The sequence below is a fragment of the Pseudochaenichthys georgianus genome, chromosome 16, assembly GCF_902827115.2.
Source record: "Pseudochaenichthys georgianus chromosome 16, fPseGeo1.2, whole genome shotgun sequence".
Lineage (NCBI taxonomy): Eukaryota > Metazoa > Chordata > Actinopteri > Perciformes > Channichthyidae > Pseudochaenichthys > Pseudochaenichthys georgianus.
In genome coordinates this window covers 32,793,095-32,809,491 of record NC_047518.2, presented here as the reverse complement: position 1 = coordinate 32,809,491, position 16,397 = coordinate 32,793,095, and the positions used below count along the sequence as shown (strand labels likewise).

Here is a 16,397-nt window from a genome sequence, read left to right as displayed (position 1 = left end):
GACATAACATGTGCATTGTGACACTAACAACATTTAGGGTTTTTAGTTTTACTGTAAATAGTTTTAAGTATTTGTCTAACAGTTGGGGACATCGGTAGACAACTGGTGGGGTCTACCAGTTGGGGACATCGGGGACATCTCTAACTTTCACAACTTGTATAGAACCTGACCTCTACAACTGTATTCTAGTTTTATTACAGAAGCTAAATACACTAAAACATCCCTTTGACTTTAAAGAACTCCAAGACAATGACCACTCAATGACAGTTAAGTCAAAGATTTGGATGTGTAATGTTAGTGGCAGCTTATGAAATAAAAGAGGTCGAGTGGGCTGCTAAAATTTGGTAGCTTTACGTAATTTCAAAATCATGCTGACGCAGTTTTCAGAGGAAACTTTCAAATTAAATAAATTATTATATTTGAAAAACCACTTAGGGTTTGTCAAGTGTTATGTAGCTAGAGATAATACTGAAGCTCCAGAGCAAAGTATTGGAGAGTTTTCCTCAGTCTGTTGTTCGTATCACGTAAAATGAATGAAAGTGCAATGCTTATTTCCCTTTTTAGGATCACACTAAGCGAAGTGCAACACTGTACTCTATGGAGGAAAACAACAACATGGAGACGTGTAGTCTCTTACTTTCATTTCCTATTATTGAATTCTGCTGGGAGTTCACACTGTTACGAAACAGCTTATTGTAGATACAATGTCTCCTAACCCCTAACCACTTTCCCACAGCCATTACATTCATCACTGACCTCCTCAATCTCAACAATCAATTCTACAAGTAGAGAAACATCCATCCATTCATCCAGCAAGATGTTTCTACAGTTGTGTCTGTGTGAGAGTGCCGCTGCATGCTTCCAGGCACCCAGGAGCCTTGACTTCTTGGCTCTGTTTGCACCTCGAGCTGCTGGCAGGACAGCAGACCTCTCACCCAGGGGGGGCAGATGAGATCTCCATCACCATATCCCATCTCCTCCTCTCATCATCATCAACACACACCCTTAACCCCTACCCCTCCCTTATCCCCCTTTCTCTTTCGGAGGTGTCTGGTGACTCTGGCCCCTGTTATCTTGCCCCTCCCGTGGAGGAGAGAGGGAGAAAGAGAGAGGCTGCAGCCCACCACCACCATGTCCCCAGAGGCCCCTTGCCTGCCTGCCTGCCTGCCTGACTGCCTGCCCCTCCTGCTGCTCAGTACAGCTGTGGCTCAGCACCAGACCCTGAGCAGCTGGGATTTCCACTCTGCCAGAGAGCCAAGAGAAGAGCCTCAGTGTGTGAAAGCTCCTCATCTCTCTTCGCTGACTCTTCATTAGGTGAAACACACAGACACTGACTCCAACTACAGCTGCCAAAGCTTTTCTCTGGGGCTGAGCAGATCCTCTTTGAGCATGGCTGTGGCACCCTATGCCCTGGCACTTCTCCTGGTGCTCGCCCTGCTCAGCCTGGCACCGGCGCCCGCTTTGGGAGGCTGCCCGGCGGCTTGCAGGTGCTCCTTCGCCATGCTGCAGTGCTTGGAGCCCAATGGTATCACCAGCATCCCGGCACTGGCAACACAAGAGAGTGAGAATGTGACGGAGATGTGAGTATGATGTGCCTCTAAATAAGCATGAGCTGCCTTGATATTGTTGGTTGGCCAAGCTAGATTTGTTCTGTTTGTACTCAGGTTGTCACTCTGGGTTGGCGCTGAAATAGTTTTGAGTGTCTCAATGGCAGAGTTTTGTTTTGTATGGGACCATCTGCAACTGGTGTAATATCTTATCTGCAGTTCTAGTAGAGGGCAATGTTTGCTGGTAATTATTGGTGTTGTACCATTGTTTGTTATCTAGTCCAGGTGCTCCAATATAGTTATCTAATACTTTTCTCTACAGTCATTGGTTAGCTTTTGGATTGAGTAATATGAATGCAGGTGTAACACTGACTATATCATTCAAGTTTGTGCAATAAAGTTGCTCTCTACTGCTACGACTGAGACTAACAATCGCTTCTCTGCATGCTAATGGTTGATGGTTTACTTTGTAGGTATTCGTTTTTTTCTCATTAGTCATTTTTATTTGCTACATTATTTGGTCTGTTTCATATCTTGAGAAGAGTCTGTTCTTTGCAGTGTTTGCCATTTGTATTCAGCTCAGAGAGAATTACAATTTCTAACCAAGTACAAGAGCCACATATTAGTACCTCGAGATCACACTGGGCGATATGCAAGGCGTTATGTATTACTTCAGATTTTGCTCTGTTGAGAGTAGAGAGAGTTTGTTCTTTGCCAAATCCAGAGACTGATTGATGAAGTAAATGTATGCTGTTTGAGATGCATTAGCATGGCAGTAATTTGGACACTAGTCATTGGAAATCAATTATGGATTGCTACTGACAATAACTGGCACAGAGTGACGGGAACTGATGTCCTATTATCCATTGTGCTTCAAAATATGGCCTCGGGGGTCTTTAAAGGATCCTAGTACTAGTGACTTTTGCAGTATTGTAGAAAACTTCACAAGTGTTTTTTTGTTATGAGAGCTGCATGTTTATTTGATTTCAAGATCTGACTCTTCTTTCATTAAAACTAATTTCAAAGAGTACGCATTCAGTACCATCACCATGTTATTGGAGTTCAATAAACTGACTTCAGTTTGAACCTTCCTACTGCTACCTGCTGTTTGTTTCGGACACAATGTACTTCAAATAAATTCTTCAAAGCATCTTTACATTTATTAAAAGTGTAACACTGAAAAACTGAGCTGAGAAAACATATTTTTATACTTATCTGAAGATTAAAAGTTAGTGTTATCAAATCACAGTCCCAAAGTCTACCACAGGACAAGAAACATGTGTACGATGTTCTGGAGATCACATCATTACTTCATGTACATTTACCGCCATGCTTTTATCCACAGTAGAGACCAGCAAGCTTTAATCTGAGATATGAGTGGTTGTAGACAGTATTTGATCAATTTGTAAGGCTCAAATGTACATTCCACTTCTGATGAAAGACCTGGGTCGAGGTTGTTCTGACCTAATTCATGTTCCTTCGCTGTGGTTCATCTGGTGCTCAAGAGAAGAATGCTTGTGATGGTCACCTGATGCTGGAGGATATTTTGATGTAAATTGTTCTTCACAGCCCATGCCACACTTTTGATTGTCACATATTTATGGAAAGGCACTCTCTGGATGTGTTTGAATAAAACTCAAGTTAGTGCTCAGATTAACTGATATTTCTCACTCGGCTACAGCTGCATATGACTGTTATTTCGCTTTTTAAAACTTTGTATGAAAAAGGTACTAGAATGAATCTGACCACCTGTGATTTAAAGACGGCTGCTGTATTATTATGCAACCCACCATCAGTTCCTATATGGAAAAGTAAATGTCACTCTCCTCACCACCACGCTGTTCTCTCTTTGTTCCTGTCCCCAGATCGGAGCAATTAGCACTTGTTAAGAAGGAACTACTTTTGTGAAATGCTATTTCGGTGGAGCAAGTCAATTTACTGCTGCTTTCTGCCTCTATTACGATATGCCATACTTCTCCTCTTTTCCTCCCCCTCTTTCTCCTCCACTTCTCGTTTCCTCCTTCTCTCTCTCATCTCAGAGGTATTTCCTTGTACCTGCAGCTAAACATGTTTCATAGAGCTCAGGGTGAGCCTCGACATTCTCTCTAAACCGTTCAATCAATAAGTAAGCGGACCGTTCTCGGCTTCTGTTTACCGCGGTGCTCGACATGCCAGCAAACAACAACACTTCTCTGTATTGGCAGCGCAAGGCAATACAGCCGATGCGCGGAACAAACAAGGGGCCATTAACTGTGGAACAGGGGCCAAAATTCATCATGCGCTGAGTTATAAATTCAATTTTGTGAATTGCCAGTCAATGCCTCCACCCGGGAACAATAGATGATATACAACCCACTTGGCTCAATCCAATAAGTAACGGCGATGGGTGATCCTGCCCACCTGCCCTGTAATCACATTATTGCTGTGGGTCAATCACACAGGAGTAAAAAGGTTTGTGTGTTGCAGCCGACAAACTGGGAGGTTGAAACAACGCCACATGCTGACAGTGGCTGTCATCAACTAGAAATTACTGCAGGTATTTTTTGGCATATGCATTGAACACTATAAAACCATGAACACATCTTTATTCAAATAATTGCAGTACTGTATGACAAAGGGGTGCCCCCATAGATTATATACGTCTATCTATTCTTCCTAGCCACCTAATTATTTTACTTTACTACATTTCAGAGGAAAATACTTCACTATTGACTACATTTTAGCACAGCATTAGTTATTCTTCCAAATATTATTAGGATTTCACAGAGAACTATAAACTGATAATCATACTGTAAATAGATCTGTCGTACTAGCAGCATATTAGGAGAAACATTTTATGCTTTTATTACAATTGTAGCCCTATTATGTAAAATGACCCTCTAAAAAATGGTCTGCCTTCTTTAACTCATTCTGTCCAATTAAAATGAGGCTACTTTAAAGCCAATATTTCACCATTATTTAACTAAAAAGTTTGTTTTAAATCGTTTGTCTTTATAACATTAAATACTCTGATATACAACATTCTATTAGAATAATACATGTGAATTGCCAGCAAAACTTTAACCTGTCAATTTGCATTTTGGACAATGTAGGCATCAATGTTTGAAGAGGTAGAGGAATGCCTGGCTGGATCATAAAGGCAACATATCTGGCAAAAAAATCATAGACATGTTTTATTTTATTTTTTTAATTGGTTTGTTCATTAATTAAATAACCTTACATTTTCCTTTCAGTTTAGATTCCAACAAACTAACCTTAAAGTGCTTGGTGCACATAATACTACATTGAATATACTCATCATTTAATATCCTCTCCTCTCCAGTCTCCTGAAAATATTAATATTTTTGTTAATCCTTTTTATTACAATTATCTGGTTCACTTAATTTTCAAAGGAACGCTGCCCCAAGGATTTTATCAAATGTTCATGAGAGGGCTTTCTTAACACATTCACATTGATACATTGAGAGTTCATCAGCCTTGTCTACCCGGCATCTCTTAAGGCATTATTATTTTTCCACATGAGCAGTAGATTCACTTCTTATAGCTTTGTGGTTCGTGGCTCCCTGGACATTACGGCTTGTTTTGTTATCTGTTTGTTCAGTGGATGTCAGGGAGTTCAGACGTGTCATTGGGGTTGAAGTCCAATGGGTTTTTTTTCCATCTGTGAGAGCCCAGCTCTCACTAATATGTCTTTAAACAGATACATTAATGGGTTCTGTAATTACTTAGTCATTATTGAGACAAATGTTACACAGGAGACTCAAATTCAAGTGTATCCTCTTGGTTGCTTTCAGTGTCTTAAATGTCATCTTCAATAGGCATTTCTTTGTGTTCTTTGTCGAAAATATGCACAACCTTTTTGTAGTTCTGGCTGCATAACTGCCTTATAGAAATGTCAAATTAATATTTTATTGTCCCCTTTAATTGGTTGGTTGAAATGCCCTGAATGATAAACACAAATTATGATTAACTTTGCATGTCCCTGGAAGAAAATCATTCACGTTTTATTTTTGTATTTTCTTTCAAATGGTTTCTTTTCTGTCTATTATTTTCATATAGTTTGGTATTAATTGATTATCTAGACAACAAAAGGCTGAAGGTCTCAGAATTTTTTTATGTATTTACCTTGTAACTCTCTCTCTCTTTTCCACTCCTTTTTTGCGCACCAGTTACATTGAAAACCAAGACGCCCTGGAGAATATAACAGAGATTGATCTTGCTTACTACAGAGAGCTGAAAAACCTGTAAGTATTACATTTTCTCTTAACTAAGACCATTTTCTGTAAGACAAAGACACGGTCAAAGATTTGTGGAGGCTGTGGCTCAGGAGGTAGAGTGGGTCGTCCTTTATTCACAAGATTGGTAGTTCATTATCCTTCATATATCCTCATGTACAAGGGTCCATGAGCAAGAGACTGAACCTCAAGTTGCTGTTGTTAGGCAGACCAGCAAGAAGCCTTAAGAGGCAAGTTGTAAAGAATTTTGCTGGATAGCTAGGACGGGACAAATGTTGGTATTTGCAAGCATTTTGGTTTCCATTTGTACTCTTCAGTAGTATAGTGGGCAAAGACAAGTAACGCATTCGCCATTATACAATGTCGGAAACCCATCCGTTTTTGTCAGGCACCAATATAACTTTTTGTTATTCACGTAAAACAGATATCCTCATACAAATGCAATATCATCGTCAGACTGATAGCCAATACAAGATGAATGGCTCCCTAATATCAGGCAGAGGTAGACAAAAGCTACAACGGTTAAATCCATAGTTTAATCTACTCCTTAGACTGTATGGTTATGGAAAGGCAAAAACACCCCCCCAAACTTTTTATCATATACCGCTTCAACATGTGGCGATTTCCAAACCTTTCATGCAATGCCTAGTAACAGTTTGGATGGTAAGCTAACAGTCTTGCGGGAGGGGTATAGGGTTCTCCAAAAAGTTGGGAGCATATTGTCCAAAATATCATTGCACGCTGTGGAAATGACTTTTTCCCTTAGTAGAACCAAACGGCCTTGACCAGAGCCCTTTTTTAAAGTAGAAATACCAGGAATTCACAAATTTCGGTCTCTCAATTGGGAGTTTTTTAACCAAAAACTAAAAGAAAATGTTGGCAGATTTATCGAATATGACTATAATGCAACTCCTGCTTTTATTTCTCACACACACATTTCAGTATTTCTGAGTTGTAATGTGTTATGTTTGCTAAAACAAAGAGTGTTTCACTGATCATTGTACTTTTCCTCCCCCTCCAGCACGGTCACATCATGTAAGCTGAGGCTCATCTCTATCAATGCCTTCCAATTCAACCTCAAGCTGCAGTATGTGTAAGTGTCCTCGTCAATACAAAAGGATTGTCTTCCCTGTGTCATGTTGTGACCTGTATGTGGGTCAGCCTATTTGTCGCTGTCAGTCAGTGTTCAGCCAGTCCTTTAATATTGCACGTCAGATGAAGCGAGAGGAACAGTTCTCAAAATCACACTTACTATAATAGTTGGATCACTCATCCAGAGATCTGGTAAATCTGTTGATCATTTAAGATACTCAAACCACAAATTCCATCTATTTGAAGCCTTTTGGATTGATTATGTTGTTTTTATAAATATAACATGTTTTTTTGTGACATTGGATCCCATTATGAATTAAAGGAAGTTGAATTAGTGTACTTCCGAGTTGGTTTCAGTTTCTCATAAATTAGTTTTTAATAATCGAATATTATGAGGTTATGGACAAAATTGTCAATTTGAAGACGTCTTCTTGTGCTCTGGGGGATTGAGATCAGCATTTTTCAATACTTTAATATATATCATAGAGAAATCTGTTATTGATATATCGAAAAACATTCCAACAGAATAGTGCAGATTATTTGCTAATTAATATTCATTTTTAGCCAAAAGTAAAAGGTGACTGGTGGATGTTTTCTCAGTTTTCCAGACAATAAATCGATTTTTGAAGTCTTCCACATGCTGTATCATAAAATCATATCACTTTTGTTTGACAGTAAATATAGATTCAAGATTCACTACTTGCTTGTTTATCAATCATCTAAAAAACAAACAAAAAGCAATCAGCTGGGTATTTCAAACAAACTTATTATTAAAAGTCACGCCCTGTGAATTGGGTCAGTCTTTACATTTCTGATCAGTTTGGCCTCTCAATCTAGACCCAACAATAAATAATACCATGAAGACTTATCGACTGGAACAATCACCTCTGTCTATTCATCAGCAGCTGACCCTTATCGCCACCATCTTGTCCTCATCGTTTCACTCAGCGTGTGCGACATGTCTGATGTTGTTTATCTAAAAGACAGGCGGGTTACGAGGACCAGATATGGGGGGGTGGTGGAGGAGGTGAGGTAGGTGGGGTGAGCTCGAGAAATTGGAGAAGACATCCACCAGTCACCTTTTACTCGCTCACTTTAGCGGATTATCGACAACTGATGCATAATAAATACACTCCACTAAGGGTCCATTATCACTTAATCAATACCTCACTGTGGAGGGAGAGGGTGGGCCGGGTTGGGTTCAGAGGCTTCTACGTGACAGATGTATTTCTGAGATTAAGAGGGACAGACTATAACCAAACTAGGAGGCTAGCTTTAACCACTTTTCCTTTCTCTTTTTACGCTAGTCTTCCAACACTCAATTGTCTTTTATAAAGTCCAGTCCTTAAGAATGGCAAAAAGAAATTGAGCTGCTGTTCCCGGCTCTGCTCTCCCCCTGTGGGCCCAGGCAGGAATCGAGCTGGTAATGGATAAGCCCCAATGGCTAACCCATCTGACATGAACTTTTGGGAGCAAGGAAAACAAATAATTGAACCCTTGGCCCTGCCAGAGTGAATATGTATTGGCTTCCATGTGCGCACTCCCCAGTGTGGCTATTTGTCCTCTTCTGAGGGAGGTTTATTTACAGCCTGGCTTCTTTGGCTGTCTGAGGATCATTTGAGAGCCACTGTGATGATATGTTAGTGCCCTCGGAGGATTGGCAAAAAGATATGTACAGTAGCATTCATCTATCACAGGATCATAATGATTGCCTGACATACACAGTTTTAGAGGTATGATTACATTAATAGAAATATAAATGTTTGGAAGTTTAGCTAAAGCCCATCATATTAGTGTACTTAGTGGCACAGCATTGTAGCATGATAACATGGCCCCATGTTACGTCTTTATACTATTTACAAAATGTATCATCCTAGTTTGTCATGCTAGGTTTATAACATTTGCAAATGAGATAAACAACAAAATAACTACAACTGGCTGATCACAAAGATATTTAGTCCTAAACCATCTAAAAATTAGGACCTGAGTATGGCACAAAGGGAACATTTTGAGGATCACCAAAGTCTTTTCAATTTATCCTGAGTGCAAGGAATATGTTTTTGATAGCAAGGTAAGACAAAATAGTTTATGAGATATTTCATGTGAAAACAACAAATGTCAATATCAAAATGATCCCGGATCACATAAACCATGAGGATGCATCCTCTGGACATCATGAATGTCTGTTAAAGGTTGAATGGCAATCCACCCAAGAGGTGTCAAGATATTTCACTAAAAGTTAATAATTTACACTATTATTGGTGCTAGGGGAAAGTCAGAGGATCAAATCAAATCAAGTTTTATTTATATAGCACATTTATAAACGATTTTTGGTCGAGCCAAAGTGCTGTACATATAATAAAAATAGCCTACAGTAGAGACACTTTACAGCAAATACAACAGCACAGATTGTTCAGAATATCAGTATGAGAAAAACGACACCCTCTGTCCTTAGACCCTCACATCGTACAAGGAAAAACCTCCAGAGAAAACCCAGAATCAGCTAAACCATGATGATTCATTCTCTGGGGACCATCAATGTTGATAAAAAAATAAAACATAAAAGCCCTTGAGGTATTTCTATCTGAACCAAAGTAGTGGACGGAGCAACTGAGATGTTCATCTCTAGAGCTCCGCAGCTAACATGGCTAGAACAACCTGATCTCACCAGAATGCGTGACTCCACCACGACTCCTTAACACCGCATTGCGTGGTGGAGTCACGCATTCTGCTACATTTACGTGTCGGCGCCACGCAAAAACCCCCAATGTAAAGTGAATGAGGCTCTTTTGTCGTGCACACACGCATGTCTACAACGTCCCGCAGTGAGCTTTTATTCTATAAAACTAGTGCTGTCAAAATTATCGCGTTAACGGCGGTAATTAATTTTTTGAATTAATTGCGTTAAAATATTTAACGCATTTAACGCATGTGCAGAATGGCCCGCCCCATACGTGCCACCAGTGGCAGCGCCAGGGTATGACTGGGGTAGGCTACACCCATACCAAGAAATGGCTTAGCCCCACCATGAAAAATGATGTTAAAGTAAGCAAAATAAAGTCTGCCAACTCGCGCGGAGTAAATTGCACAGACAGCAGTTAGTAAGATTGATTTCAGTAGCCACGGTTTTGAAAACTTTTGTCACGTAGTGATCGTCTTCTCAATAGAACATCTTTGATAACGGCGTGGTGTTGTTGCAGGAAGTCCCGACGGAGAATACTCTTGCTGTAGTACAGGGCAGAGCCATATAATAGTAATAATATGGCTCTGGTACAGGGGTGCATATAACTGGTACGCAGGTTATGTGCGTCATCTGAAATGCGTACCGTCACTTGTGTCACAAAGCGCATTTGCGTACCGACGTACTTGTGAAGCTTTTCCAGAAGGCGGTTTGATCACCGGACGACAGAGTCGGTCTCCGTGTGCACAGACAGGGCTGCTGTTAACGTCGGTCTGTACAACGGAACTGTGCCAAAACTACGCCAACCGGCTGCGGAGGGAGACTCCCCCCCTTCACTGGAGAACTGCGCTAAAACAGCTGATCACAACGTTCACACTCTGTGGTCACGAAGTACTCCACTAGCCCCCCCCCCCTCTGTCGACTTTCCTGAAGTACTCCCCCGTTGATAGAAATCAACACGTAATGAATTAAGACCCCACGGTTTGATGATTGATAGGTGTGTGGGTTGTCTTTCATTTTGACATGCAAAAAAGGTTATAATAAACATAAACATACTGTATGTTAAATTGATATATCCGCCTTCTTTCATTTATCTTTCCATTCCCACAACAATATACATAAATAAATGGCATATTTTGGACATAGTTCGAATGGTGATTAATCATGATTAATTAATTTTTAAGCTGTGATTAATCTGATTACAATTTTTAATCGTTTGACAGCCCTATATAAAACGTTTTTAAAATCTACTATATACATTGTAGTAACTCACGGGAGGCTTCTTTTATTTTATTTGTATTCATATTAATTTTTCTTTTTCGTCAGAATGTAAAAATTACATTAGTTACGAATTTTTGTTCTAAAAAAACAGTGCATCGTGTGTAATACAACTGTGATTTTTATTAGATTAGTTAGGAAGGCCAGAGCTTCAGCTGTGTCAAATAGATTGTTCCCTTTAGTTAACGTTATTTAAAAGATAATGATCATGTCCCCTTTATTGTATTACGAGCGTCCATTCCCATTGGATAACGGAGAATTTTACACCCGGAAGTAAGTATTCTCCTTACTGTCGATTGATTTTACAGTGATATCTGAACTACTCATCAACTCAAAAACACCAAATTATCCTTGTTAATTACACAACATTGATTGGTTTAAATTGTGTACAATGCTTTTGTATTTTTCCACTTCGATTTCGGAGAAACGAATATTTTTTCGGAGTTTTTGGATGGCAGACACTACACTACCCAGAATCCTCAGCTATCGTTTGGGACTACACCATGTGCTTAGCTTGACAAACCCCGTGATCAGTCCTCAAGCTCTGTGATTGGATGTTGGAGTGGCAGTGGCAAAGTTTACAGAGCGTCAAAAAGCACCTTGAATTGGAATGAAACCCATCAACGGCACACTATTCAAAACAGGAATCGAACGTGTCCTATCCCCTCCAAAAGTGCAACACAATAAAACAGATACACAGAAAAAATAGTGAAATAGTGCAATAAGAGTCTATATACAGATTGGAATCTTTTTTTATCTTTATTTAACCTTTATTTAACCAGATAAAAGCATTGAGATACAATCTCATTTTCAATGCTGACCTGGCCAAGAAGGCAGCAACGTTACACATAACACATAACACACACATATAAAAGAGAACATAACTAAGAAAACAAAAGACAAAAAAGCAGTCACTACATTGTGAATATGATATATTAGATAAATAATTTCTAAGTAGCAGCCAGATGAATGTTATGGATGTTGTTTCTAAGTTCAGGTGTTTAATAGTCTTATGGCCTGTGGGATGAAGCTGTCCCTGAGTCTGGTGGTTTTAGTCCGGATGCTGCGGTACCGCCTGCCAGACGGCAGCAGACAGAACAGTTTGTGGCTGGGGTGATGGGGGTCTTTTATAATCCTGAGGGCTTTCTTTAAGGTTAACGTGGTGTTTTTACTCCACTACATTTATTTTAGTTACTTTACAGATTTGGATTAATGATGTGAAATATAAACAACCCTTAAATCAGACTTTAGTTACACCTGAGTAAAATTCAGTGAAGGTGATTGTCAAGTGCCAACAATCAGGAGAGATATTTGATAGTTGGTGCTTGAGAAGACTAAATATTTATCTGCAGATCCGTATAAAGCATATTCATTACTCGTTATTCTCTAATCGTTCATTAAAGAATGTATATAATTGATATTTCGCACATCCCTTTCAAGATTTTCTAAGGTTTATTGACATATCATATACACAACTACGGTGTAGTTATGCAATGAATGCAAAACTTGGGTCACAGGTTCCTCAACAGTGCATTACAAGACATCTATCAATATGTGTGTACCTCCACCATTAAACTGTCATATTCTGCACATGTATTATTCTATCTAACATCTTATAAGAGTATAATAAATATGTATAATATCGGTTAAAATAAGTGCTTCAACATAGTTAACATTGCAGGAAAGTTGATTGTCAAGTTCCAAAACAAACCATGCAATATATTAGACGTTAAGTACTTTGTCAGGCTTAATATGTATCTGTAGATAGATACCCCCAAAAGCTTTTTTCTTATTTAAAAGAAGACCTTAGCCTAAAGTATTCTTTAATGTTTAAATAAAGCCTTATTAGTTTGTCTGTTTTGCACATCCTCCTATCAGGCACTAAACTGTTTTATTGTAGATATTATTTACAGTATCTTCTTGATATTTTCTATTCTATATTTATATCATTGACCTTCTACTTTCCCACTATGTATATGTACTCTTAATATTGAAATGTTTTCATCAAATATAACACATTCAAAAGTGCTTTACAAAAATGAAAGACATTAAGAAAAAGGCATTTTAAACAGTCATTAAAAAGCAACATAATCTACCTGCATTGCAATTACTCCAAACGTGTAATAACGTGCTTTAACCAGTAGGAGGTGCGGGTTAAAAAGCTGTCAAGTTTACAGTGTTAACAAAATAAAATATACTGCTGTTTTTGGTTTAGTTTACGACGGATATATTTTGTTATTGTTTTGATATTTGTAACACAAAAGCGATGGAAAAACCCCACAGCAACACAGAAAATAATGGTCTTAACATGACCCAGAGGTCTAGTAGTTAATAAAAAAACAATAATATCAAAACAGATTATTACTAGTACTAACTTTATTGTGAAATTAAAACAGAACGGTAAAAGAATAGTTTCCGGTCTATTCTGATGCCCGATCTCTGTAGATAAATAAAGAACTACGATAGATGTGTAATATTTAATGCAGCCAAACCATTTATTACAATGCATTCATGTGATGACTTTCAAAGAGTAAAGCAAGCACTGCTGAATAAAGTATGATTTTATCTTTTACGAAACGTTTTTTTTTCATATGGAATGCAGTTGGAGGTCAACCAATCACAGAGCTTGAGGACTAATCATGGGGTTTGTCAAGCTAAGCACATGGTGTAGTCCCAAACGATAGCTGAGGATTCTGGGTAGTGTAGTGTCTTCTGCCATTTTTGAGTTGATGAGTAGTTCAGATATCACTGTAAAATCAATCGACAGTAAGGAGAATACTTACTTCCGGGTGTAAAATTCTCCGTTATCCAATGGGAATGGACGCTCGTAATACAATAAAGGGGACATGATCATTATCTTTTAAATAACGTTAACTAAAGGGAACAATCTATTTGACACAGCTGAAGCTCTGGCCTTCCTTAAAAACTAACTAATTTAATAAAAATCACAGTTGTATTACACACAATGCACTGTTTTTTGAGAACAAAAATTCGTAACTAATGCAATTTTTACATTCTGACGAAAAATAAAAATAATTATGAATACAAATAAAATAAAAGAAGCCTCCCGTGAGTTACTACAAGCTATAAAGTAGATTTTAAAAACGTGTTATAGAATAAAAGCTCACTGCGGGACGTTGTAGACATGCGTGTGTGCACCACGACAAAAGAGCCTCATTCACTTTATATTGGGGTTTTTTGCGTGGTGCCGACACGTAAATGTAGCAGAATGCGTAACTCCACCACGCAATGTGGTGTTAAGGAGTCGTGGTGGAGTCACGCATTCTGGTGAGATCAGGTTGGGCGAGAAACTCACAGTGCAAATGCAATTTTGGAGCCGAGCTTCCTCCTTCCTCCGAGAAGTGTTTGTGACTCTGGACAGTCTAATCACCTTATTTACTGAACACTAAGCAAACCCTGAGAGATGTGTGACGGAGGTGTTTGTGCATGTGGCTCTTGCTGGTGTGAAATACTTGCCAAGGTAATTGATCAGAACCCATTTGGATGCATTAACGTTTTCGACTGAGAGAGTAATACAAAGCAGGTAAGCATTGCTCTAAAAGTGAGCAATCACATCACCGCATGACTCAACTGCAAAACAGGACTAGATTACAAACAATAAAAACAATACTTCTACTTTAACTTTTCTTTCATTTAGGCTGAGAATAGATTTGTTGATTGATGAAAGGATGTTTCCTGTGGTATTATGTGAAACACAATATGACATTTTAAAAATGCAATTCCAATACTCCGTTAATCTCTGAGGGTGGTCTTTTCCCTCTAATGCTAACTATCAAGCCACACAATTCAGCCAAAGCGAACAAGGTAACATAGGTTGAATTACTGTTGTATTACATATTGTTTAGCCAAATAAACAGCATTACAAATGTGTGTTTTCTCTTTATTTCATAGGAACCTGGCATCAAACTCTCTGGAACACATCTCCTGGAGGGTCTTTCATTTTCTACCACTGCTCAACCTGTGAGTAATACTCTCTCAATATCTCTTGTTCAGTAAAACAAGTTAAAGTTCCTGGCCCCTGAAGTTGGCTTTCAAGGATTAAAACAATCTCACTCATTAGGCTGCACATCATCAGAAGGAAAACATAATACTATTCTGCCTAGCAGCAGACTACACCAGGTTTGCCCACAGTGCCCATCAGTTGTGTTGCCATAAACTACTTCGAATGTGCATCAATGGCTTACATTATGAAAATAAACGTTTTGTTAAGGTATTAAATGTTAAATTGTGTACATTTTTTTTTTAAATATTGTTTTTGTTTTTATTGTACAGGCTACAGACACAAAACATGGACATAACAATAACAATATAGGAGACGTTCCTATCTCAGACAATATAAAATAGGTAGTAGGTCATTTCAACATTTAATACAAAAAATAAATAAAATAGGTTGACAGTCCAATATCATCAAAAGCACATACCATAAATGTTTTCATGGACTACCCCCCCCAGGGGAATCCATCCACAAAAAACTCACTGGACGCTGCACTAGGTCAGAAACCAGAGGAGACTGTGAAGTCCACCGCATACGGACCACTTTTGGACAAAATGTCCTCTCCATTAACGGCAGATCTTTGTGGAATAGCCTCCCAACTGAGATACGGATTGTCCCACTCTCAATAGTTTTAAAGGTCAACTCAAAGAATGGTTGAGAAACAACCAGACGTGTAATCACCGCTAAATGCACTTTAACACAGGGGTCCTCTTGCACTTAATATGTCGTTGCTGCTATAGTGTACTGCCATGTGGTAAATGCTTGTATGCTGCTCATGCTCTTTTGCATATCATGTATTAATTTTTTTCTATGTTTACAAATGTCATGTTCTTATATGTTGTATGTCAGGGTCTACAGATGGAAATTAGCTCAAAGCTAAAATCCGGCATATTTACACTTGAAGCATTATTTGTCTAAAGTGTTCATTAAGGTGCACTGTCCCTATTCAAATAAACCATTAAAATGAAAAAATAAATAAATAACATGGCAAGCATATTTATATGTATTGTTCCTTTTTATCCCACTCTTCGCTAGAGCTGATTGTTTCCCATTTCATGGTGTGTTGAGTCACCCTTTGATTCTTTGTGGCAATCATCCTTTCTAAAATAAATGGTGTTTTTAATCTACTTTTCACACACCTTAACTTCAGATTTGTCCTTGATTGAGTTTTTAAAAATAAGTATTTTAGCCAGAAGAATAATTGTATTAATCAACTGTGTACTGTCCTTATCCAAAAGCCCAAACAAAACACCAAAGGGAGTAAATGCAAAATCAATATAAAGTGTCTTAAGCCAATTTTGAATCTCAGTCCTGACTCCTGCTTTGCATCTTTAATTATTAATTGAGCTAGCACATTATTGACACGTTCTTTTGAGCCAATAGGGGTAGAGTGTTAGGTCAAAAGTTATTATTTAAAGTAAGAGGGGTGTGAGACGATTGTTTTGATCTTAAAAAGCTTACGAAATGAAGGACAATACTGTTCTTATTACGATAATATATATACTATTATTAATGGGAAATCATGTCATTCATGACAATATGCCCGCTGT

General features: G+C 38.5%; 1 protein-coding gene across 1 annotated transcript in view; it reads left to right on the top strand.

Annotated features, from left to right (window-relative positions):
• Positions 1 to 722: 722 nt before the first annotated feature.
• The window catches only part of ntrk1 (neurotrophic tyrosine kinase, receptor, type 1), a 34,076-nt gene continuing 18,401 nt past the window's right edge, over positions 723 to 16,397 (top strand). The window contains exons 1-4 of the mRNA XM_034103179.2: positions 723 to 1,580; positions 5,717 to 5,791; positions 6,804 to 6,875; positions 14,745 to 14,813. Of these exons, the coding sequence (XP_033959070.1) occupies positions 1,390 to 1,580; positions 5,717 to 5,791; positions 6,804 to 6,875; positions 14,745 to 14,813 (407 nt within the window). The 5' untranslated portion in view covers positions 723 to 1,389. The remainder of the gene's footprint in view (positions 1,581 to 5,716; positions 5,792 to 6,803; positions 6,876 to 14,744; positions 14,814 to 16,397) is intronic.